The sequence below is a fragment of the Gavia stellata genome, chromosome 20 (assembly GCF_030936135.1).
Source record: "Gavia stellata isolate bGavSte3 chromosome 20, bGavSte3.hap2, whole genome shotgun sequence".
Lineage (NCBI taxonomy): Eukaryota > Metazoa > Chordata > Aves > Gaviiformes > Gaviidae > Gavia > Gavia stellata.
This window is the reverse complement of record NC_082613.1, coordinates 16,841,550-16,861,394: the sequence shown is the minus strand read 5'-3', so window position 1 is coordinate 16,861,394 and position 19,845 is coordinate 16,841,550. Positions and strand designations below refer to the sequence as shown.

The following is a 19,845-nucleotide window of genomic DNA, read 5'->3' as shown; positions in this document are numbered from 1 at the left end:
GGAGTACATTTACAGCATTTTTCTCAAGCAAGCCTAAACGCTGCAGCAGTCCACAAATAAGCTTAGAGTATACTTTCCAAGAAAGCAAGCTTGAAGATGTAAGCCACAGCATGAAGTCAGGCCACCCGGAGTGAGGAGAGCTGCACCCAGCACAGCAGCTCGAGCACAGCGATACTGAACACGCTCAGGACTGGTGGTTAAACCTTCGAGGATAATGCTGCCTCCCAGAGCTGCAGCGAGCAGACCTATTCTGTTCCTCTCCTGCAATTCAATGGGAAAGAGAGGCATGTCACTCTTGGCCGGGGAAACAGAGCACATGGGTCCCTAGTACTGGCAAGCTCATGGCATGTGGAGGCTGGGCAGTAATCAGGTCAGCAGCTGTTTTGTGATAAGGGGCACAGCCAGCTAAAACTCTAATTGAGCCAGCTTAAAAAAGCAATGCTGAAAAGCGTCACACCATAAGAATTAGCATAAAATAGATTTAACAGGTGCCTTCAACAACAACTGTAGCAGAAGTAGTTCTCAGTCATAATCCATCCAAGGGAGTCTTTGTACACAACACTTACTAGCTCCTACCTCAGTCTGGTAAAGTTATGTCACATGCAACAGCAGGACTTGAGTTAAGGCATTAACAGTGACTAGGGTTCCTGCTAGGATTCACCCAGCCATTAAAAATGAGCCATCCTGTGGAACGCTTCCGAGAAATCGGACAACGGCACTTCCTCAAGCCACTGTCACCTGTGAACACAGGTGGTTCAAACAGCAGATGCACACATTCCTGCACGCTCCCTTCTGTGGAACAGCACCTGAGCAGCTCTGGTTTTAACAAGCTGTAGTTCTACCCTTCAAAAAGGTTTTAGTTCATTCTTCTTTAGTTTGTTCTCGCCTCAGTGTTCCCGGTACATGAACTCATTCATCCAGAACTGCAATCACATCCACCTGCTGTCCGACCACATACCATCACCCATACCCAAAGCATGTATGCTAATAGAGCAAGAGAGAGCAGAAAACATGATTAAGTATGAACTAGGCCTTGCAGCACTAGAAAAAGACATTAGCTACAGAAAGGAAAGAAACTTGAAAGAAGCAAAAATAATGACTTTAGAAATAACCAGCCTCTAAAGTTATTTTTAGAGCTGCCTCCCCCAGCACCCAAGATATTCAGAGCCCTTAAAAAAATCAAAGGTAAGTGCACAAATAGTGCCAGAAGACAGCAGACAGTGCTTCAAAGTTTACTGCTGTCACAACACCAGCAGCCTAAATGGCTGGCCCAGTTCTGTCCTTTGATTCGAGGAGGCCTCATTAGTCTGAGCTCTGCTTTGCTCTACCACAGCAAACTCACAGGAACTTCACCAACTCCACTGGAGTCGTGCCACACGTGTGCCGGGGGAAATGACGAGCGCTGCTCTGTGCCTGGGGCCCGCAGCAGGACGGCTGTCAATCTGCTGTCAGACAGGACCGAGCGCGGCACTTTAAAGAGGGAAAAAGACAGACAGGCACTTTCATCCTTGCTTTTTAAAGCTTGCTGTTATTTAAGACCCAAGTTGACAGGTTAGGGAGTTTCCTCCGCGCTCGACAGCCCTCTACCTCTCCAGCTCAGCCACCTCCCCAGGCTGGGCCGGGGCAGGGACCCGCCCTACCCACACCTGACGCCGGTGTAACTCACCGGGGCGCCGGTAACTCAACGCGCAGCGCGGGGCTGGCGCTTGTCGGGGCGTCCCCCCGCACCCGCTCCGGCCCAGAGGGGCTGCGGGGACCAGCGCAAGCCCTCAGCGCGCCTCCTCAGTAACCGGAAAAAACGGCAAAAGGCCGGAGTGTCTCCGCACCAGCGCTCCCCGCCGCCCGGCGGGAGGCGGCCCCGGCCCGGCGGCGGCAGCGGCCACCCTGGAGCAGGCCCAGGACCCGCCGCCCGCCCGCCCCCGGCCCGCTGCGGGGAGCGCAGCGCCGCCCGGCCCGGCCGCTTACCTCGCCCTACGGCCTGCTGCAAAGAGCGGCGGCCGGAAAGCGCGGGCGGCGCGAGGGGAGCGGCGCGGGCCGGGCCGGGCTCTCGGGGGCTGCGGCCGCCCTCCCGCCGGGCACGGCCCGCTGAGGCCCGGCGGTGGCACACGGTGCTCCGCGGGGGAGGAGCGGCCCCGCGGCGGAGCCCGGCACCCCACCCGCCCTCCGGGGCCCGCTGCCCCGCACTACCCGGCCAGGACAGGCCCTCCGGGCAGAGCCAGCGGTGCTGGAGCCACGCAGCATCAGCAACGCCACCAAGTCAGCCCAAAGGCATCCGCAGAGCCCGCAGGAGCGGGGTAATCCGGCTCCCGGTTATGCAGCCGTGAGAAACCCACCTGGGGGCACTTCACGCAAGCTCGGGGCATCTCCCAGCTTCAGCCCACGGCTGCTCGGGAGCCCGGAGGGCTCCTGCCCACTGCTGTCCTCCCCCCGCCCCGCTCTGAGCAAGTTCATACTCAAAACGCACTGCCTCCCTTTTTATTTCTTAAGCTTGCAGATTTCTTCAGTCCTGATGGCACACTGACGTTGTCCCCCTGAAGCACTATGAAAAGGAATTAAAGCATCACACAGATGACCAGCCAAAAATGGGGGAGGCCTCCCAGCCGACGCCCGCGCAGTGACCAAGCAGGTCAGCTGAAACGCAGGCCTGTCGCAGAGAAGCACGTCCACCGACAGTGCGCACAACTGTGCACGGTTCGCACAGCTGACGGGGGGGAAGAGCTTTTGCACCAGCAGTTACACAGGCAAGAGGACTGAAGACAGACAGATACCCATACATGCTTTTTGTTTCCCTTCCCCCAAAGAGCTGATTTCCCCCAACCAGCCTGATTCACTATTTGACTTGAGCAAGAACGACTCCTGCGAGGCTGTAAGAGCCTCCTTTGGCAGCCTCCCCTTAGCAACCCGGAGCATTCTGCAGCACTCATCTCCAGTAAGCACGTTAACAGAGCACTGATAAAAGCTAATGTGCGGCATAATACCACTATTAGCAGCGGCAGCCTCCAGAATGCCCTAGAAGATTGCAGGGTGACAGTGAGATGCAGACGTTGGAGCCTGCTGCCAAGTGCAAAGGCCAACAGCAGCAGAGCTGTGGCCAAGGCAACAGGCTGCTGGTGAGCTGACCTCTGCTTCCCGGCATCCAGGATTTCCCTGCTCAAGGCCTTGCTCTTGGCACGCTGCAAACTTGAGGGTCACTGAAACTCAATGCTTTCAAATTAAAGTAGCTACTTTGTCTGGGACCAGAGCTCAGGAGGTGCAAGCACTGTCCAACACCCTTTTGATTCCAAGGGATCAGAATAAGCAGCTGCACAGGTATTGGGAAAAGTTCTCCAGCTCTATTCTACCAGCACCCATCTCCCCAAATTCACCTTCTCCCCTGGCAAGTCCCAGCCCATGCTGTACAAGGTTGGGCATTACACCAGCTCCGCGTTGCCAGGGAGCTTGATTTGCTCAGAGTAGCAGCTCTAAGAGGCCAAAATTCCCAGCCCAGAACTGCTGCTGGAGTGGCAGGTCAGTCAAGAAAGCCCTGGTACCAAAACCTGGAAGAGTTCCTGGACAGAAATGTCATGACACAGGACCCCATGTTTGGGCCAAGCTGAGAGACTGAGGAAAGTCTCAGGATTCAAACAAGGAAGAAAAGGCTTCCCGACAACACAGTTACTCAAGTGACCTTACAAGAGGCAAGCGAGACCAGCTCTACAATAGTGCGCTGGCTCACGAGCTGCCCTGACGCACAGTGTTCTCCACAAGAGCAGCACTGACTAATCTGGCAGCTGGGCGGGCAGCGGCACAGCTCCTAACAAGGGCCTTCAGAAGAGGGTCCAGGAACCCCCTTGGGGACAACTCCACAGTAGCCTTTGGGACACTTTCTCTAGCTTCAGACACAGACAGCTGTCTTATGTGTAAGGCCTAAGAGGGATGTGATATCCATTCTTTAACTTCCCAATTTTGACTTTCAATTTAATGCAGCCATAGATATGCCCAGCCTGGGCAGGAAGTTTTAGGCTTGGAGATCCCTCTTGAGCACAGCAAATGCCCTGCTGGGGCTCTGTTCAGTTAGATCCTCAACCACTCCCAGAATACAAAAACCAAGACAAAGAATTCTTAGAAGTTTGACTAATCTTATGACAACAACTTGCAATAAAAATTCCCTTTTATCAACTCCTAAATACCTTGCAGCTTTCATCAAATATCACCTTGCGCTATGACAGTGCATCAGTAGAAAGGCATATGCAACTTCTAATCTTTGCTTTAATTCCAGCTCTGACAGACTTGCACCACAAGTAAGAATTTACCTTTGAAACATTCACCACTCAAATTTCTTGGTCAGCTTCAAACTGGAGAGACAACACAGTCGCTTAAGCTTTGATCTCTTAGAACTAGGTTCAGAAGAAAAGATCATTGCAGCAAAACCTGGATTTCTTAACGAAGACTACTAAATAAGATACACAAGACTGACAGTCAACACGTCCTTGATGTAAATACTAGTGCTAATGTTTGAAATTTATGCATCCTTACACTGTTCCCCTTTTCAGCCCTGCTGTCTGATGCAGCAAGCTACAGCCTGTCTCAGGTGAGTCCCTTTTAAAGAGACTGTTTTCATTTTCTTGGTGTTGCCAGAAGAACTGACAAAACTCAACCCCCAGAGACCTGGCCAGCGGTGAGGATAACAAAGTTCCCATGTGCGCTGTCTGCTAAGACGAAGCAGCAGCAGGCAGGCTGCAGTACTCATGCAGGTATCAGACATCCTTCTTGCATCCCAGCACGCGTACATGCCCCTCTGTGCCTTTATGGCAATTTCACAATGCAAGACCAAGCCGACCACCAAGAACCCCAAGGGGAAGTAGGAGAGAATCAGAACTCAGCTGTCTTCCTTCACAGTATTTAAATATTGCAAGGAAATTCGGGAAGAGGCCTGGCAGCACATAACCCACAGCCCTGTCCTCTACAAAAATCAAACAGAATCTCCAGTCCTGGGGGACTATTACTTCCCCCAGGACTGCTTGTCACCTATCCTTGATAGCAGACTAGCAGCTCACACTGCAGGTCATAGACACTGGTACTGCCTTACCTTATGTTGCCCGTAAAATTAGAGACCAGACTCACATGGGCAGATGTATCTGAGCAGTTACGGCACTGTTTTCAGTGGAAATTGCAAATGCATTTGAAGTGGTGCCTCTTGGATTTACAAGCCAGACCCCGGCAGAGCAGAGAAGTGAAGCACAGGGCTAAGGCCCAGGTCAGGGCTTCAGCTGTGGGGCTGTTGTTCCTCTTGCCCAGGGGACAGATGCTGACTTAATGTTCCCATCTGCACCACAGGGCCAGCAATTCATTAATTTTGCAAGACAAATTGAAGTGGACAGAATTCCCACTTTCCTCATTAACCAGCCCATCTGCAAACTTCCACTTGTTTAAAGGCAGCTTATGTCCAACGTCCTGGTGTCATTCTGTCCCCCACCTCTCCCTCTCTCCAGGTGGCAGGCTGGCATGGAGACCAGGCAAGAAGGGAAGGATAAACTCATTCTGTTGTGAGCTTTTCCGGATGGACCCGAGTTCACCGTTCTCATCCCCAAGCCCCAACTACCGCCTTCACAGAACTTTATCCGACAGCCTGAACCCTAATCGCCTTTCAAAGCAAACAGCAATCATACTTACAATTTCTCCCCTCCCTTTTTAAATCTGGTCTGATAGGAAACACACTGACAACTTTTCACTGCAGAAATTAAAGTGGATTTTTCTTGAACAAGGCCACCCGCCTGCACAGCCTTAATCCTTCCAGCTCACATATGTTACTGTAACTTGCACTGCACTGAATCCAATTATGCCTCCTCAATCCATTAAAAAATAGTTGAGGCTGTTGCACAGGTTGCACAGAGCAAAAGTATCAGCTGAGGAGACAAAACCAAGCCTTGCTGCAGCGTAGCTTTGCAGCCTTACTTCTGCAGGCAGGCATGTAGTGCATTATTAGGAAAATTAAGTGTCACAGAGTGACTTCTACAGGGTCCGGTGAATAGTTCACTCCAAACTATTCGAGGCTGGACTCAAACAACGGGAAAATCTATACGGGAGACAAGAACTGACATACAGTTATTTGTAAGTGCCTGGCAGTTATTAGTTATCCATTAAAAGCTTTTTAAATTATATTGCTCTGGCAGCATGCACAGCTAAGAATGAGCTCACGGAACAGCAGGTCTCCCATGCATTACACATTAGGCTGGAGCAGCAGATGAATAACCTTGAGCTAAGTAGTCAGAAGTGTCCACAAATCTAAACTGCATGCACAGATTAAGCAACCGAGTATCCAACTACTGACTCACACACAGCTGCGAAGCGAAATGCAAGCTCTCCCCAGCAGCTGACTATGTCTGCCCCGTCAGCTAGAGGGCTGGGACACCAGCTACAGCCGATCAAGTTCCACAACAGTACCTGTTGGCCTCGGAGCACTCCGTGCTTTACCAAATCCCATCGTATCCTCAGTATTCACCAGATAGTCAATCCATATATAACAGAAATCGAGTTCTTCCATTATCACTTTTGCTGACAAGGGTCTGGCAGGGGCAGCACAGGGTGGTCTTGTCCTTTCAAAACTGGCACACTGCATAGTAGTTACACCCCAGCACTTCAAGGGCCGAGTTACAGATCCCGGGGCCTCCAGCTACACCAAAAACTCTAATACTGCCGCTACAGAAGCGGAAAAGAAGTAGCAAGCTATAGATGCAAAAATAGCATATAGCAGATTAGCACTTGCACCTTAAAGATGAACTTTTAGGTTTTCCGTGACTGCAACGTGTCAGCCAAATTCTGCGGATAATTTTCTTCCGAATAGCTGGGTACCACTGCAGAGTACGCACACATAAATGACCTTAACCTGAAAGACAAGCAGGCTAGATTTGATCACTAGTTAGGCTTACTTTTCTCCACACGTTCAAGAACATCTAACTTCACAGCACCAAATTCCTCTTGGAAGAGCCATTACCAGCTAAGTAATTTGGACCCTTTGGAGTCAAGTCTGCCAATTTACACGAGTTGGCAATCTGGCTTGTTATCATCCCACATGATTGGAATTTATTTTAGGATCCAATGCCACATGCTGTGGGGTTTTTTTTTTGTTTCTTCTTTTCCTCCCCCACGTGGCAAGTTACAGCCCAGGAGTTAGAGATCCTAATTCCATCCCTGTCTCAAACACACATTTCCTGCACAACCTGTGGTCGAGGTCCGTACCTTTGCGGACGAAGTAATATTAGTCCTATCAGCAGCATCTGGGGAATAACCCTTCTCGTTGAACCAATCAAGACTGGGGTAGAAATTAAGAGCTACGTTTACTTACTGCTCAAAGCCAACCGTAACATCCCAAGCCTCCAACACGGCACACCGATACCTGAGCTACACCTGCGGCTAAATTCGGAGGCATTCAGCCTAAACTCTCCGTCAGGGTAGGGCGGCTCTACACTGGGGTGCAACAGATAGCCTCAGCCAGGACCTGTCCTCCCAGGCTAAAAAAAAAAGGGACTTTTCAAAGCATGCTCCGGCCAGGAGGTGCCAGCTTGCTGCGCTGCGAAATCGCAGCCTTCAGCAGCGACGGGCGCTGAAGCTTCAGTATTTGTGCCTCACCCAGACAATACCCTTTTCTTCTCGAGAGGGGGGGAAGAATCCAACCACCACCTTAAGAAAGGGTCAGTGTCCCCTGGAGGGAAATGCATTTAGTGAAGCACTATTTCATCTTCTCCAGCACCCAGCGGGCTCCTTAAAGGCCTTGAGCCCCGGCTGGGGCACCCGGCCTGACCCGCCGCGACCCCGCCTCGCTCGGGAGGGAGGGGGGCGGCGGGGCTCGGCGCTACCGGGGCTGCGACCGAGCGCTGCGGGCAGGGGGACGAGCAGCCGCGCCAGCCGCCTGCTCCGGGGCAAAGCTCCCCCCCGCCGCGGGGACGCGGACCCCCGCGCAGCGAAGGCGGCACGCGTGGGAGGACGGGGCAGCCCCCCCCCGCCCCACCCCGGAGGCGGCAGGAGCCCTCCCGCCCCGGCCACGCAGTTCCCCCCACGGAGGGTCGCGACGCGCGTGGGAAGCGGAAGCGCCACCTGCGATCCCGGCGGGGCGGCGGGCCCGGCAAGCGGCGGCGGCGGCGGCAGCAGCAGGCAGGCAGGGCGCGGCACCCCCGCCGCGGAGCCATGCAGGGCCCGGCCCGGCCCCCCGCCCGCCCGCCGCGCCCCGGGCAGTCACTCACATTGCTTGAGGAGCTCCAGACACAAAGCCATGGGAGACACAAAGGAGGGGCGGAGGGGACCGGAGAGACGGGGGGGCGCGGGGCGGGGGCGCTCGGCCTGGGTCCCGCGGAGGGGTGGACGGGCCGTGCCCGGCGGGAGGAGGACGGGCCGCGGGCTGGGGCCGCGCCGGCTGCTCCTGCGGCCGCGGGCGGGAGGAGGGAGGAGACGCGCGGAGCCACCACCGCCGCACTCACCGCGCCCGCCCGCCGCTCCGGCTGCGCGGCGCGGGCGGGGTCGCGCCTTAAATCCCCGCCCCGCCCCGCGCGTCACCGCCCCGCCCCGCGCAGGCGCGGCCCCGCCCCGCCCACCCCCGCCCCGGGGCGCTCCCACGGCCGGGCGCGGTCGCGCGTGTCCCTCCCTCCCTCCCTCCCTCCGCCCCGGCCCCGCGCCCTGCGCGGTGCTGCCCCACCGCCCGCCGTCCCCGGTCGCTCGGCGGCCGGGCGCGCCTCAAGCGGTAACCGGGCCCCCCGCGAGCCGCCCGCTGCAGACGCGGGGAGGGACGGGGACGGAGGCGGGCGGCTGCCGTTCGCGCAGCGGAGCTGCTGCGGGTGGCGGCCCCTGTGCGTGGCAGCAGCGGGGGGAGCCAAACGCTGCTGAACAAAGCGGGCGCCTCTCCCAGCCCCACGCGGGAGCTTTGTCTCCTTCTCATGGCCGCGGGAGCCACGGTGACGTGTTCCCCAGCACGGCCCCGTCCCTCACCCACGCACAAGAGTGGGTTCGGCTGAAAGGCCTCCCCTCCCCTCCCCTCCCCTCCCCTCCCCTCCCCTCCCCGCCACGCTCCAGCCGCTCCTGCCCGCGGCCCCGTGGGCCCGTGGGACCCCGAGCCGGGGTGGGAGCGCTGGAGGCGATGCTCCTGCGGGCCCCGGCCCAGGGGAGCAGCGCTGCCGCCACGCACCTGCTGCGGGCTTGCTCCAGCCGGAGCGCGGCGTCAGCGGGAGGAAAGTCTCCAGCGTGGAGACAAATAAACGGAAAAGAAAACAGCGGGGAAGTGGCTGTTCCTCCGGGTGGGTGTTTCCCGCTGGTCCCAGATATGCCAGCTGAGCTCCATCCTGTTGGGCGTGGGGAGAGGGAACTGAGCCTCGCTCCAGCGGGTGCTGTTGTGCTTGGTGCCCGTGTTTTGTGCCTCCCCGCTAGGCTGCCTGAGCAGGAATGATGGAAGATGGACGTGTGGAGGGGAGCAAGGTTGGTACAGCTCACAGGCTGCAGTGAGAGCCTGCCTGGACAGAGCCACGCCAGGTTTAGCACCCTGGGCACAGACATGCTGGGTGCTGGAGCAGCAGCTGACTCCATCCTTCTGATCCCACATGGAGACATCCGGAGCTGAGCGTGAGGCTCGCCCAGACTGCGGGGCCAGGGGAGACCTCTGTGAGGCCAGAGCCATGCCGCACAGCGGTCTGATGGGAGACGGGGGCAGCGGGTGCCGGCAAGCCCAGCGTGGCATGGACGCTGCCTAACGGTGTGACCTGCAGAGTGCTTGGCCCCGGGCGGGGCTCGTGGCTTTGCAGGTAGCGGTGTTGCCACATGGCTCCCGCCAGGAGCGTGTGTGCCGCTCCAACTCCTCGCTGTTACCATCAGTCCTTGGATGCACTGATTTTTTTATGACTCGCTGGGTTCATGGCGCTCAGTGGAGAAGGGCTGGTCTGCAGCAAGGAGAGATCAAAGCGCCTTGGGGAAGCACCGCACTGAGCTCACGCGCTGGCGGCTCTGGCAGACAGGGCTGAGCCACCGCCGCCCTTGGCGTTCAGTGATGGAATTGCTGTGGATGTGCTGCTTCTGCTCTCGGAAACAGAGCAGCAAAGTGGGGCCGAGGGAGGATCTCGCCAGACAGTCAGCCCTGAGACTTGGGACCTGCAGCCCAGGGCCTCCTCTCCCCTCCGCTGCCTACCAAGGAAAACAAGAAACATGTTTTCAATTCAACTGCTTCCAGGCTTAGGAGTGGTGAGCAGCTCTGGACTGAGAGCCCCTCATCCACATGAGCTGTGAGTGGCTCTGCGAAGCTCTGAGCCGATCTCTTCCTGAATCCTCAGGAATACCCACATCGTGGTTCAGTAGATGGAAGAAGTCATGGAAAAGCATGAAGGAGAGGGAAGAGCAACCCAGAATGAGAAAAACACGCGCAAAGAAATCCTCATTTGCCTGTGCTGTCTGAAGTCCTGCAACTGCTCAGGCCTGGGTGCATGGCCTTACTAAACCTCATCCAGTCCCGCTGTCCTGGCATGTGTGTGTGCTAAGACCGTAGTCGGTCACTGCTGGGCTGCTCCAGCGATGGCACGAGCCCCGTGGCCACGGAGGGAGATGCAAGGAGGTGCCGAGCATCGCCGAGAGCAGGGACACAAAGCGGCATCTGTGATTGCCTGGCATCAGGGCAGGTCTGTGCTCACCCGGTTCACGTGGATGGCGGCAGGGCCAGTGTGCCGGGATGCTACCAGCCCCCTCAGCCTAAGAAGAGACCTCAGGTGTCTGCCGTACCCGGCACATAGCTCTCCAACCAGTGCGGCCTCACGGGCAGAGCACTACAGCGTGCATGGGTCCCTGCTGCTGCTCTCTCAGAAGCTCCGAGCAAGCTGAGGCACCCCTGGGTGTTTCAGTTTCTCCTTCTTTCCCACGAGGACAGCACTACTGACTCCCTTTCCTGCCATCAAGGCTGATAAAAGCAAGCAAGAAGGAGGACGTGGGTTTTTGACCATATTACCAAAGGAATATGCTGGCAGCCACCTGCTTTTCTACTCCTTTATAGATGGTCCCTGTTGGGAGAAGGCAGGCTTGGCCAAGACCTTGGACCATGATCACTTCCCAGTATTAAGTCTACCGGCAGCCTCTTCTGCCTCCCCTGCATCTGCTTGTGTCGGCACAGCATCACATGTGGGCTGCAGCTCCCCCCTTCCTGGGGATCTGGGCAAGTGACATTTCTGTGGGGCTCAAACCCACTGCAGCCATTCCTGGGTGCCAGAGAGACACATGCACACAGCAGGCAGCAGAAAGAGAGCTCGCTGCACTGGGTGCTGCCTGTAGTAGAGCTGAAAACTGGCAGCAAAGAGCACGAAGTGCAGCTTTGCTGAAACAGAAGGACAGAGATATTTTGGTTTTGGTGGTGGAGTTGGAGAGCAGGGTTGGAGCCACGGTACAGGCTTCCTGGGGAAAAGGGGGTGCTGTCTGGGCACAGGGCTTGGTAGTGGAGTTTCCATAATAACGGAAAAGATTAAAGGTGAAAAATGAACAGGTAAGTGTGGAGAGAAACAGTTGTCACAAATTTCTTTGTGTCCTACAGCTATGTTAATAGATCATGGAACATGTATATGTACCTTTTTTTCCCCTTACAAACAGTGATGGAGCATGTGACGGAAATATTTCCCTGGCACGTGTGCACACACACACACACACACACACACTCTCTCTCGCTCTCTCTCTCTAATCCCTTTCCTGCTGGTATGTCAGAGAAAGCTATTTCTGGAACGTGAAATCTAGGTCAAAAAGAAGGAGAAAATCTGAAGGGAATGATAACAGTCTCTCTCCTCAAAGGCCATACAGGGTCAGCTCTGGCTGATACGATTAGCAAAGGGGCTGCAGCGGTGCTTTACTCCTCAGCTGCGGCCGCTCACACACAGGCTGAACAATTCCTGGCCTGGTTTGTTTTTTCCTTTGCCTTCGCACTGCGACTTTTTCCCCACCAAGAAGAGAAGGCCATGAGCGCCGAGAGAGGAGAGGAGCAGAACTTGTCTTCCTGCCCGGAGACCAGGTAATCCCCGTGAACAGAGGAGGAGGAGGAGGAGAAGGAAGAGCATCTGTACCCATCCCTCACAAGCCAGCGCTACGTGACTTTCCCAGAAGCCGTGGAAACTTGTCCCGCAATGAACCAGCCTTTGGGGATTTGGTCAGCACGGTGCTGCTTTGTGCTGTCACACCGCACGGAGGTGTGCAGGCACTTTGTCTTTCCTCCACTAATCACAACTGTGCTCCCCCTGCAAGAGCATCAGTGCTGGGGGACCAAGCTGGGATCTGCCTTCTCCCGGAGCAGGGCAGGGTTCCCAGCACAGCAATAGTCCTGGGAGCCATCTTTCTAATTTACTGATGAAAAGAAAAAAAAAGCAATACAAAGAAGACAGAAAGTAGGTTGGAGGCAGGAGGGCGGCTATTCTGTCATGACTTTGGGGAGTATCTCTCCCAGGTAGTGCTCTCATGCCCAGCCTGGGCTTGGCAAAGCTCTAGCATATGGATGGGCACAAGGTGTGTGCAGCCCTGGCAGTGGTTTATGGGAGTGCTGGCAGCCCTCAAGGACGAGCCTCATGCCTGGTTCTGGTTCGGGTCGAGGTTGAGCTGTCCTGAAGGGCTAGATTTTCTCGAGCTCCTTCTGGTCCAGGTGCTGTGGTTCCCATGCCAGGCTGGGCTGGGGGTCTGCAGCCAGAGCTGCCATCACGGGGTCAGCAGAAAGGGAGAACTGGAGGGTCGCTGTCCTCCAGAGCTCACGCTCTCAGGGACATCTTAACCATTGGTAAGACAGGTCAACAGAGACAGCCCAGTCCTGGAGGAGAAGGCAGAGCTGGATTCTCTGGCCTCCCTGGAAGAGACTTGGGCACAGGATAAAGAGCCGGGCACCTGGGCTTTCTCGGAACAGGCTGCTGAATCCCAGGGCAGGATGCTCTGAGCAAGGGTGATGTTACCAGACGGCGTAGGGAGGACTGGGAAGAGCTCGAGTGGGAACTGGCTTGGTGTGAGCTTTCCCTGCTGTCACTGGTGTATTGAGTGGAGGCTGGGCGGGGGTCTCTGCACTGGGGATTCTCACCTCCTTTTGCTGTGCTTTGCTCACCTCTGCTTTCCTGTTTCCCCTGGACATCAAATATTCAGTTCTGTATTGCAAGCAGTCTATTAAGCAAGGAATTCCCAGAGCTGCCTCTAATAAGAAGGAACTGGGGCTGGGGAGCCCTTTGCAATGCTCAGGAGCTGGCGTGGCTGTCGGCTGAACGCCTGGCAATTAGATGAATAGGTTTCACTGGGGCTTTTGAGTCTCCAGCTTTGCAAGGCACAAAGCTTTGTTTAAGGTTGATCAAGGGCAGCTCATCATCTGTCTCACTGGCTGTCAAATGGGAGCTAATTGCCTTGTAATGCGCGAGTGACACAGGCGTTTGTGGGAGGAACTGGCTTGTCAGAGGTGTGACAGCTGTCAAGGCTCTCCCACCCGGCTGTGCTCCCCATACAGACCCCGAGACTGGCAGCCCTCCGTGAAATGGAGCTCGCTGCACCTCCTCATGCCCTCAGCTGGTGGCTGAATCCCTTTGCTTTACAATTCAACTCCCATGCTGGGTCAGCCACAGCATTGCTGCTGCTGGTGCCTCTTTAGGATGTGTCCCTACAGAGAAGAAACCCAATCCCCTTCTCAGGGACTGGGCACGTGATGGGAACAGCTTCTCTGGGCTGGTGCATGGATGCTGGTGCAAGAGAGTGTCCATGGGAAGGGAATGGGTGAGGGCTCTCAGTTCACAGAATCATTAAGGTTGGAAAAGACCTGTAAGATCATCAAGTCCCACCATCAACTAACACCACCATGCCCACTAAACCATGTCCCACAATGCCTCGTCCACACGTTCCTTCAACACCTCCAGCGATGGTGACTCCACTACTTCCCTGGGCAGCTTATTCCAGTGTCTCACCACTCTCTCAGTAAAGAATTTTTTCCTAATATCCAGCCTAAACCTCCCCTGGCACAACTTGAGGCTGTTTCCTCTTGTCCTGTCACTTGTCGCTTGGGAGAAGAGACCAACACCCACCTCACCACAACCCCCTTTCAGGCAGTTGTAGAGAGCGATAAGGTCTCCCCTCAGCCTCCTCTGATGTTTCACCCCAGAGCCCTGTGTGGAGCAGAGGCTATGAGCGACCATCAGACCTGCAGACAATGGTGCACCCACTTCTCTCTGTTGGTCCAGACTGATGCCATCAAGCTGAGAGGTACCCGGAGGCCCCTCTTGTACAACACCAACCAGTTAAAGCCTCAGTGATGCACATTTGCAGGGGGAACTGAGCCTGGGGGGCTGATTAAAGGAGTGACTGCTGCCCAGATATGCTTCCTGCCTTCCCCATCATGCACATGCACAAACACAGATGCTCTTTGCTCCCCACCCCTTCCATCAAAAACGTTTCCCTCCCCAGGCCCCAGCAGCTAATGCAAAGGGCTGGAGGATGTTCTGGAAATCAGCAGATCTCCGCTAGGTCACGTCAGAGGGAGGTGGCAACCAGTCATTTTGAAAGCCCCCTTCTGTGCTATGCCTGCTGTTGCTTCCCGGTGTTAGCCTGGATTTGCAGCAGTGCTGAGCTCAGCATGGGCTGTACTGCCAGCAAGGAGCAGGGGTGGGCTTGCGGGGAGTGGGGTGAGCCAGAGTGGGAAGAGTGTGGGACAGAAGCAGAGCAGAGAGGGTGGTAGGAAGGAGGGATGGGGCTGAGCAACCAGTCTGTCCCTCCCAGGGGATCTCTTCCAGTCCCTGCCTCATCCTGTGGACTTTGACTGTGATGACCCCGGAGCGCAGACCACTGAAGGGAGACGCGAGGCCACGGGCATGTCTCTGGGTGGGAAGGCCTGGAGCTGGGCACGAAGGCTGCCGGTGCTCCCTTTCCCACTCCCCCCTCTGCCCACTGCTGGGATGGGGCTCCAACCTGGCTCCCACCAACAGCCCACTCCTGCACTCCAGCAGCTTCGCCTATGGCAAATATGCTGAGGCTGCTCTGAAACCCACCCATAGCTCTGTGGCTCGGTGCCAGAGCTCATGCCAAGAGCAGCTTGCCCCGCTGGACGTGACCCTGGCATCCCCACGGGTGACAGGGCTTGCTCTCTGCCTCCACGCCACCGGCAGCACTGTACAGCCCCGGTGAGATGCCAAGCTCCTCCTGCCTGCTCTGGTGTCTGCCTGGCATGATGTCGAGGCACCACCATGTCCAGGAACACCAAGGCATCACCTTTTCTAATCAGTTCCCTAAACTGTTTCTGGGATGGGACCCCTCAGCTCCTTGCACCCTGTGTTACGGCTGAGCCTCACCCGGAGAACTGGGGCTGTCCAGGAGCCGAGAGACACAGGCTGCCTTGAAGAAAATGATGCAAAAGTGATGCAGATCAAGTGACTTGAACCATCATGGAAAGGTTTCTCTTCTGGCAAGAGCCTGCCAACTCTCCAGAGCCTGCTCCCACCCTGTGGTGCCCCAGGAGGGCCTCGCACCAGCCAAAATGCCACAGTGAGAGCAGAGTTGCTCCCCACACTGCAGCTTCGCACAGCTGAACCTGTTGGCTCTGCTCAGGCCTTCAGGAGCCATTTGCAGAAGCAGCATCTCCAGAGCAATGCTCCTCCCTGCCGCCCACAGCCCTCGCATGCGTTTTCCGGGAGAGGCGTGAACCACTGGGGAGTGAAGCCAATGCTGCAGAGCATGCTTCGGTCAAGAGAGCTACAGGTGGACCTGGCTGCACCAAACATGTCCCCGGGCCAGGGCAGTGCTGGTCTCTGCAGCGGGGAGCCAGCACTAACTCATTTTTGGATGAGACAGAAAATCAGCTGTTGCATCTCTTTCCTCCTGGGCTTTCCCAGCACTGTGAGGTCTGAGCAGCCCTTGCTGTTCCTTGCTGTCTTGAGCCAGTGACTCCAGCACCCTGGCAAAATTACATCCTGGGGCAAAGCACTCGCTTTCCTTGCTTCCCACCCGGGTGCTGAATGCGTGGGGTGTTCACAGGAGCCTCCTCCGGCAGCACTGCAGGTGGGCATGGCGGTCCCGCCGGGGAGCACGGGCAGCCCCGACTCATCCCAGAGGTTCTGGGTGCTCTGGCTGTCGGGGAAGGGAGGGAGACGCTGGAGAGCCAGCTCCGGCTAGACATTTGGCAAAGAGACCGCCTCTGCTGTGGTGCTGGGAGCTGCCTCCTGGGACAGAGAGCCCGGCTGGTGAGAAACACCAGCTGAACGGGGCTGCCTGCAGCCTCACCCCTACTCCGGGGGATGTAGTCAATCCTGACTCACATCAGAGGGAGAGGCCAGGCTCTTGTCCAGTACAGTAATTACTAATCAAAAGAAAAGGGCCTGGAATGAATAATGCCTGCATCCAGTGCCAGGCAGGGCGTCTGGAGCTGGGTATAACACTGCTGATCGCTCAGTGCATTGAGGCTGCAGGGTGCTGGGCTCTGGGGCATGGGAAGGCTCATTAGTGCCTTGAAACTCAGAGCAAGACCTGTTTTTACCCCACACCAGGGATGTTGGGGTCTCTAGTCTATGTACACCTGATGGAGAGGGGCAAATAGGACTCGATGCGTTAGACACCTACATGGCTGCTGCAATTCTGTCTCTGGGAGAGAAAGCAGTTGGAACCAGTCCAGCCAAAGGATAAACGTCCAGCATCTCACTGTCAGAAGACTTTGAAAGACTGGTCTCTAGGCAGCAGCCCAAGGGCTGGGTGCACCAGGGTGACACTGTCTGCCCGTTACCTCTTCTGCCCTGCCTACAGGGGAAGGGACTGGGGTGTGAGCGCTGTGAGACCAACACAAAGCACCGCTCTGCCTCTGCAAGGAGCTGGGCTGTTGCCTGGATGGCACATGAACCGCGCTGGTGAGCCCCACATTCGGCACGCTGCTGCCTGGGCTGTGCTGCTCTGCTCTGGGCTGGCCGGGGTCCTGCCCTCACTGGCTGCAGCTCAGGCCTCTGGCTGGGCAGGGTCAGACCAGCCTGTGACTCTGCTGGGCAAAATCACAAACCTTGTAGATCTGGAGGGGGCAAATTCGCACCATTAGCCTTTTCCCCCAGATCCAATCCCCCAGACCTGTTCCCAGGAGTCCTGCCCTGTGCAGGAACCTGCAAAGAAGTTCATGGTGAACCCCAAAGCCCTGTCACACCTCTGTCACTGAGGGATGGAGGCAGATGCCTTCTGCCCTCCCTTCTCCTATCAGCCCCAATATCTGTCTCTGGCTGAAGCAGCTGCAGAGATCAGAATATGCTCAGACCCTGGGGAAACCGGCACAGAGTCCCCGATAAACATTTTTCTTCCCGGGAGTTTCAGAGAGAGGTCAAACCAGTCAACTGTGGCCTGGATTGGGGTAATAAGAGATGCATAGTGGAAAGGAGAAGGAAGACGGAAGCTATGGATAGTGTAGGGCAGCAGGGCTGCTTGCCTGTGCTGCAGGTTCCTGTTGCACCCGCAGTCCCTCAGGACTTCAGGCAGAGAGGGCAGCCAGTGCTCCTGGGCAAGGTGGGCATCTCGCGGGGTGCTCCCAGCCACGGCACTCAGGCCTGGGTTTGGCTTGACTGAGTGAAGACTTTGGGCTCTCTCGGACCTCTACAGGCCGCATCAGCGGTGCCGGTCAGATCCCAGCAACCAGAGCCTGTCTGCCATTTCAGCGCCTGCATCCGGAGATCCAGTCCCAGCCATCCTAGCGGCATGCCTGGCTGCTGGCCTCCCCTCTCTGGCACAGAGCAAGCCCCCATAAGCCCACAAAAGTCTTGGACAACCACGGCTGGAGATACGGGTATCTGAGCCCAGCGCCTCACATGCTCGACACCTCCCAGGCGGTCGGCAGCCATATCACTTGTCCCCGCTGGCTTCGCGCCCCTTCCCCTCCGCCTCCCCACCGCACACCGCTGGCACTCACTGCTGTTGGTGGGCAGGGTCCTGCTGCCGCTGAGGCTGCCCACCGGCGGGGGGGAGATGGAGCGGACGGAACCCGTGTCCTCTTCCTGGGAGCAGCCAGCCTGGATGGCTCGGAGGTAGCTGTGGCTCCGGGAGCGGAAGTAGCTGGGCAGAGGCAGGTCCAGCACCTCCGCGGCAGCCGACTCGGCCTCGCTGTAGGTAGAGTCGCAGACCGCCTCGTACTGCTCCCCCAGCTCCGGCTCCGGCGCCTGCAGGGAAGAGGGGCAGAGCCAGTCACCCCCTGCCTGAAGGCACCCCTTTCCCTTCCCCTCCTGCTCCTCTCCCTGCAGCTGCCCTGCTGCCGCTCCTGCATGGTCCCACTTATGGCAGACGAGACCGGGAGGTGCAGTGGTCAGTGCTGGGGGGGTGCAAGATGCCTGGGCTCTCTGCCGAGAGAGAGGGAAGAGGGGACCCTCCTTGGAGGCCAGAGGGTCCCTGCTTGTGGAGTAGGAGAGGCCACCACAGTGCCTGTGAAAGACCCCCCAGTCTCTGATGGAGAGGCTGAGAGCATGTGAGGCTCAAATCCCTGTCCAGCCTCTGACAGGTCCCCCGGCCCCACCATCACAGCTGGGAGACCCCAGCCTCAACAGCGAGACCCTGCCGGGACAGGCATGCTCCTTGGTGGGGGGAGATGGTCTGGCCCTACAGTGGGGCTCAGCACAGAGAAGGTGGGAAGGTGTGGGCTAAGGGGACAGCCTCCACACTTGATCAGGGACAGGCTGCCTGGACTGGTTCTGGGTGGCAATATCAGGAACCCATCCTAGCCTCGTCCGCAGTGGGGGACCAGGAGAGGGCTCGGCGGCAGGCCACGACGAGGTGTGAGCTGAGCAGGGGCAGCTTTGCTCCCTGCTTCTCCTGCTGCCCCCAGCTCCCCCCAACCCATGTCCCCGGCCCTGCCCTGCTCTCCGGTAGCAGCGGCTGGTCAAACCTGGGCTCAGGAGAGGCTCACCTGGGTTAAACCAGAGCCAGCCTAAATCTGAACATTCTGAAATATGGATGCAAGATGCTGAGATTGCCCCTGTTGCCCACTTCCATCTCTCCTGGCCCTTTCTTTGGCCTCAGGGACAGTATTTCCGCCCAGCATTGGCATCTGAGCTCCACAAGGTTTAGCTCAAAAAGTTCATCTACTTTCCGCCTAAAACTGACGGTCCCTAACGCCCTGCCGGGGCCAGGGGAACCGAGCTCTCCAGCTGCCCTGCAGCGCCTGGGTTGGGGGTGCTGCCTCCTGGCCCCACAGCCTGCCTCACACCCTGCCGCGGGTGTCCAGGCTGACCCGAGAAAGCTCCATGAGGAAGGAAGAGGGAAATGCCAGTGGGACGGTACCTGCTCTCCATGGGTAAATATCTGAGGGATAAGTGAGGGGGGTCCAAAGATCTGGAAGAAAGAGTTGGAGAAGGTTAAAGGCCAAGAACAGGGGAGCCCCTCACACAGACAGCCATTGCACAGGGACCGAGGACGAGGGGAGCGGATGGCCCGTCCCCCGGCGCCACCACTGCTGACACTTCAGTACAAACTTCAGAGCTCATAAGATGCCAAGCAAGATGCCGCACAGGCTCCTCAGACAGTGGCACAAACACGGTACGGCAAAGCTCCACGGGACACCTCCCAGACGGAGAGAAGCTGCTGATGCATTCAACCTGTTGTATGCACCATATATCAATATATATACACAGGGCACACCTGGGACACACAATGCTGGGACACCCCTTGGCACACGTGGGTTGCCTGTGGCTGCTGGACAAGGGCTGGTGTGGCTCCCAGTTAGCACCTTTTCAAAGCCCCCAGCATTGGCCAGCACCTCGCAACGTGGCCAGGAGCAGCGATGGGCCCCCGCAGCCCGCAGAGCCAGGGTGGATGGGCAGTCTGAGTGCTCCACGTTGGGGAAACTGTCCTCCACCCTGACGGGATCGGGCTGGCCACCTCACTGCTATCTCCTTTGTCCCC

General features: G+C 57.0%; 1 protein-coding gene across 2 annotated transcripts in view; it reads right to left on the bottom strand.

The window, feature by feature from the left end:
- Nucleotides 1–19,845, bottom strand: part of DLGAP4 (DLG associated protein 4) — a 70,380-nt gene that overhangs the window by 35,902 nt on the left and 14,633 nt on the right. The window contains exons 5-6 of one of the 2 annotated variants that reach the window (XM_059827448.1): nucleotides 19,225–19,275; nucleotides 17,864–18,110 (exon numbers count right to left, since the gene is read on the bottom strand). In XM_059827448.1, coding sequence (XP_059683431.1) covers nucleotides 17,864–18,110; nucleotides 19,225–19,275 — 298 coding nt within the window. The remainder of the gene's footprint in view (nucleotides 1–17,863; nucleotides 18,111–19,224; nucleotides 19,276–19,845) is intronic. The other variant, XM_059827447.1, reaches the window with a different exon arrangement.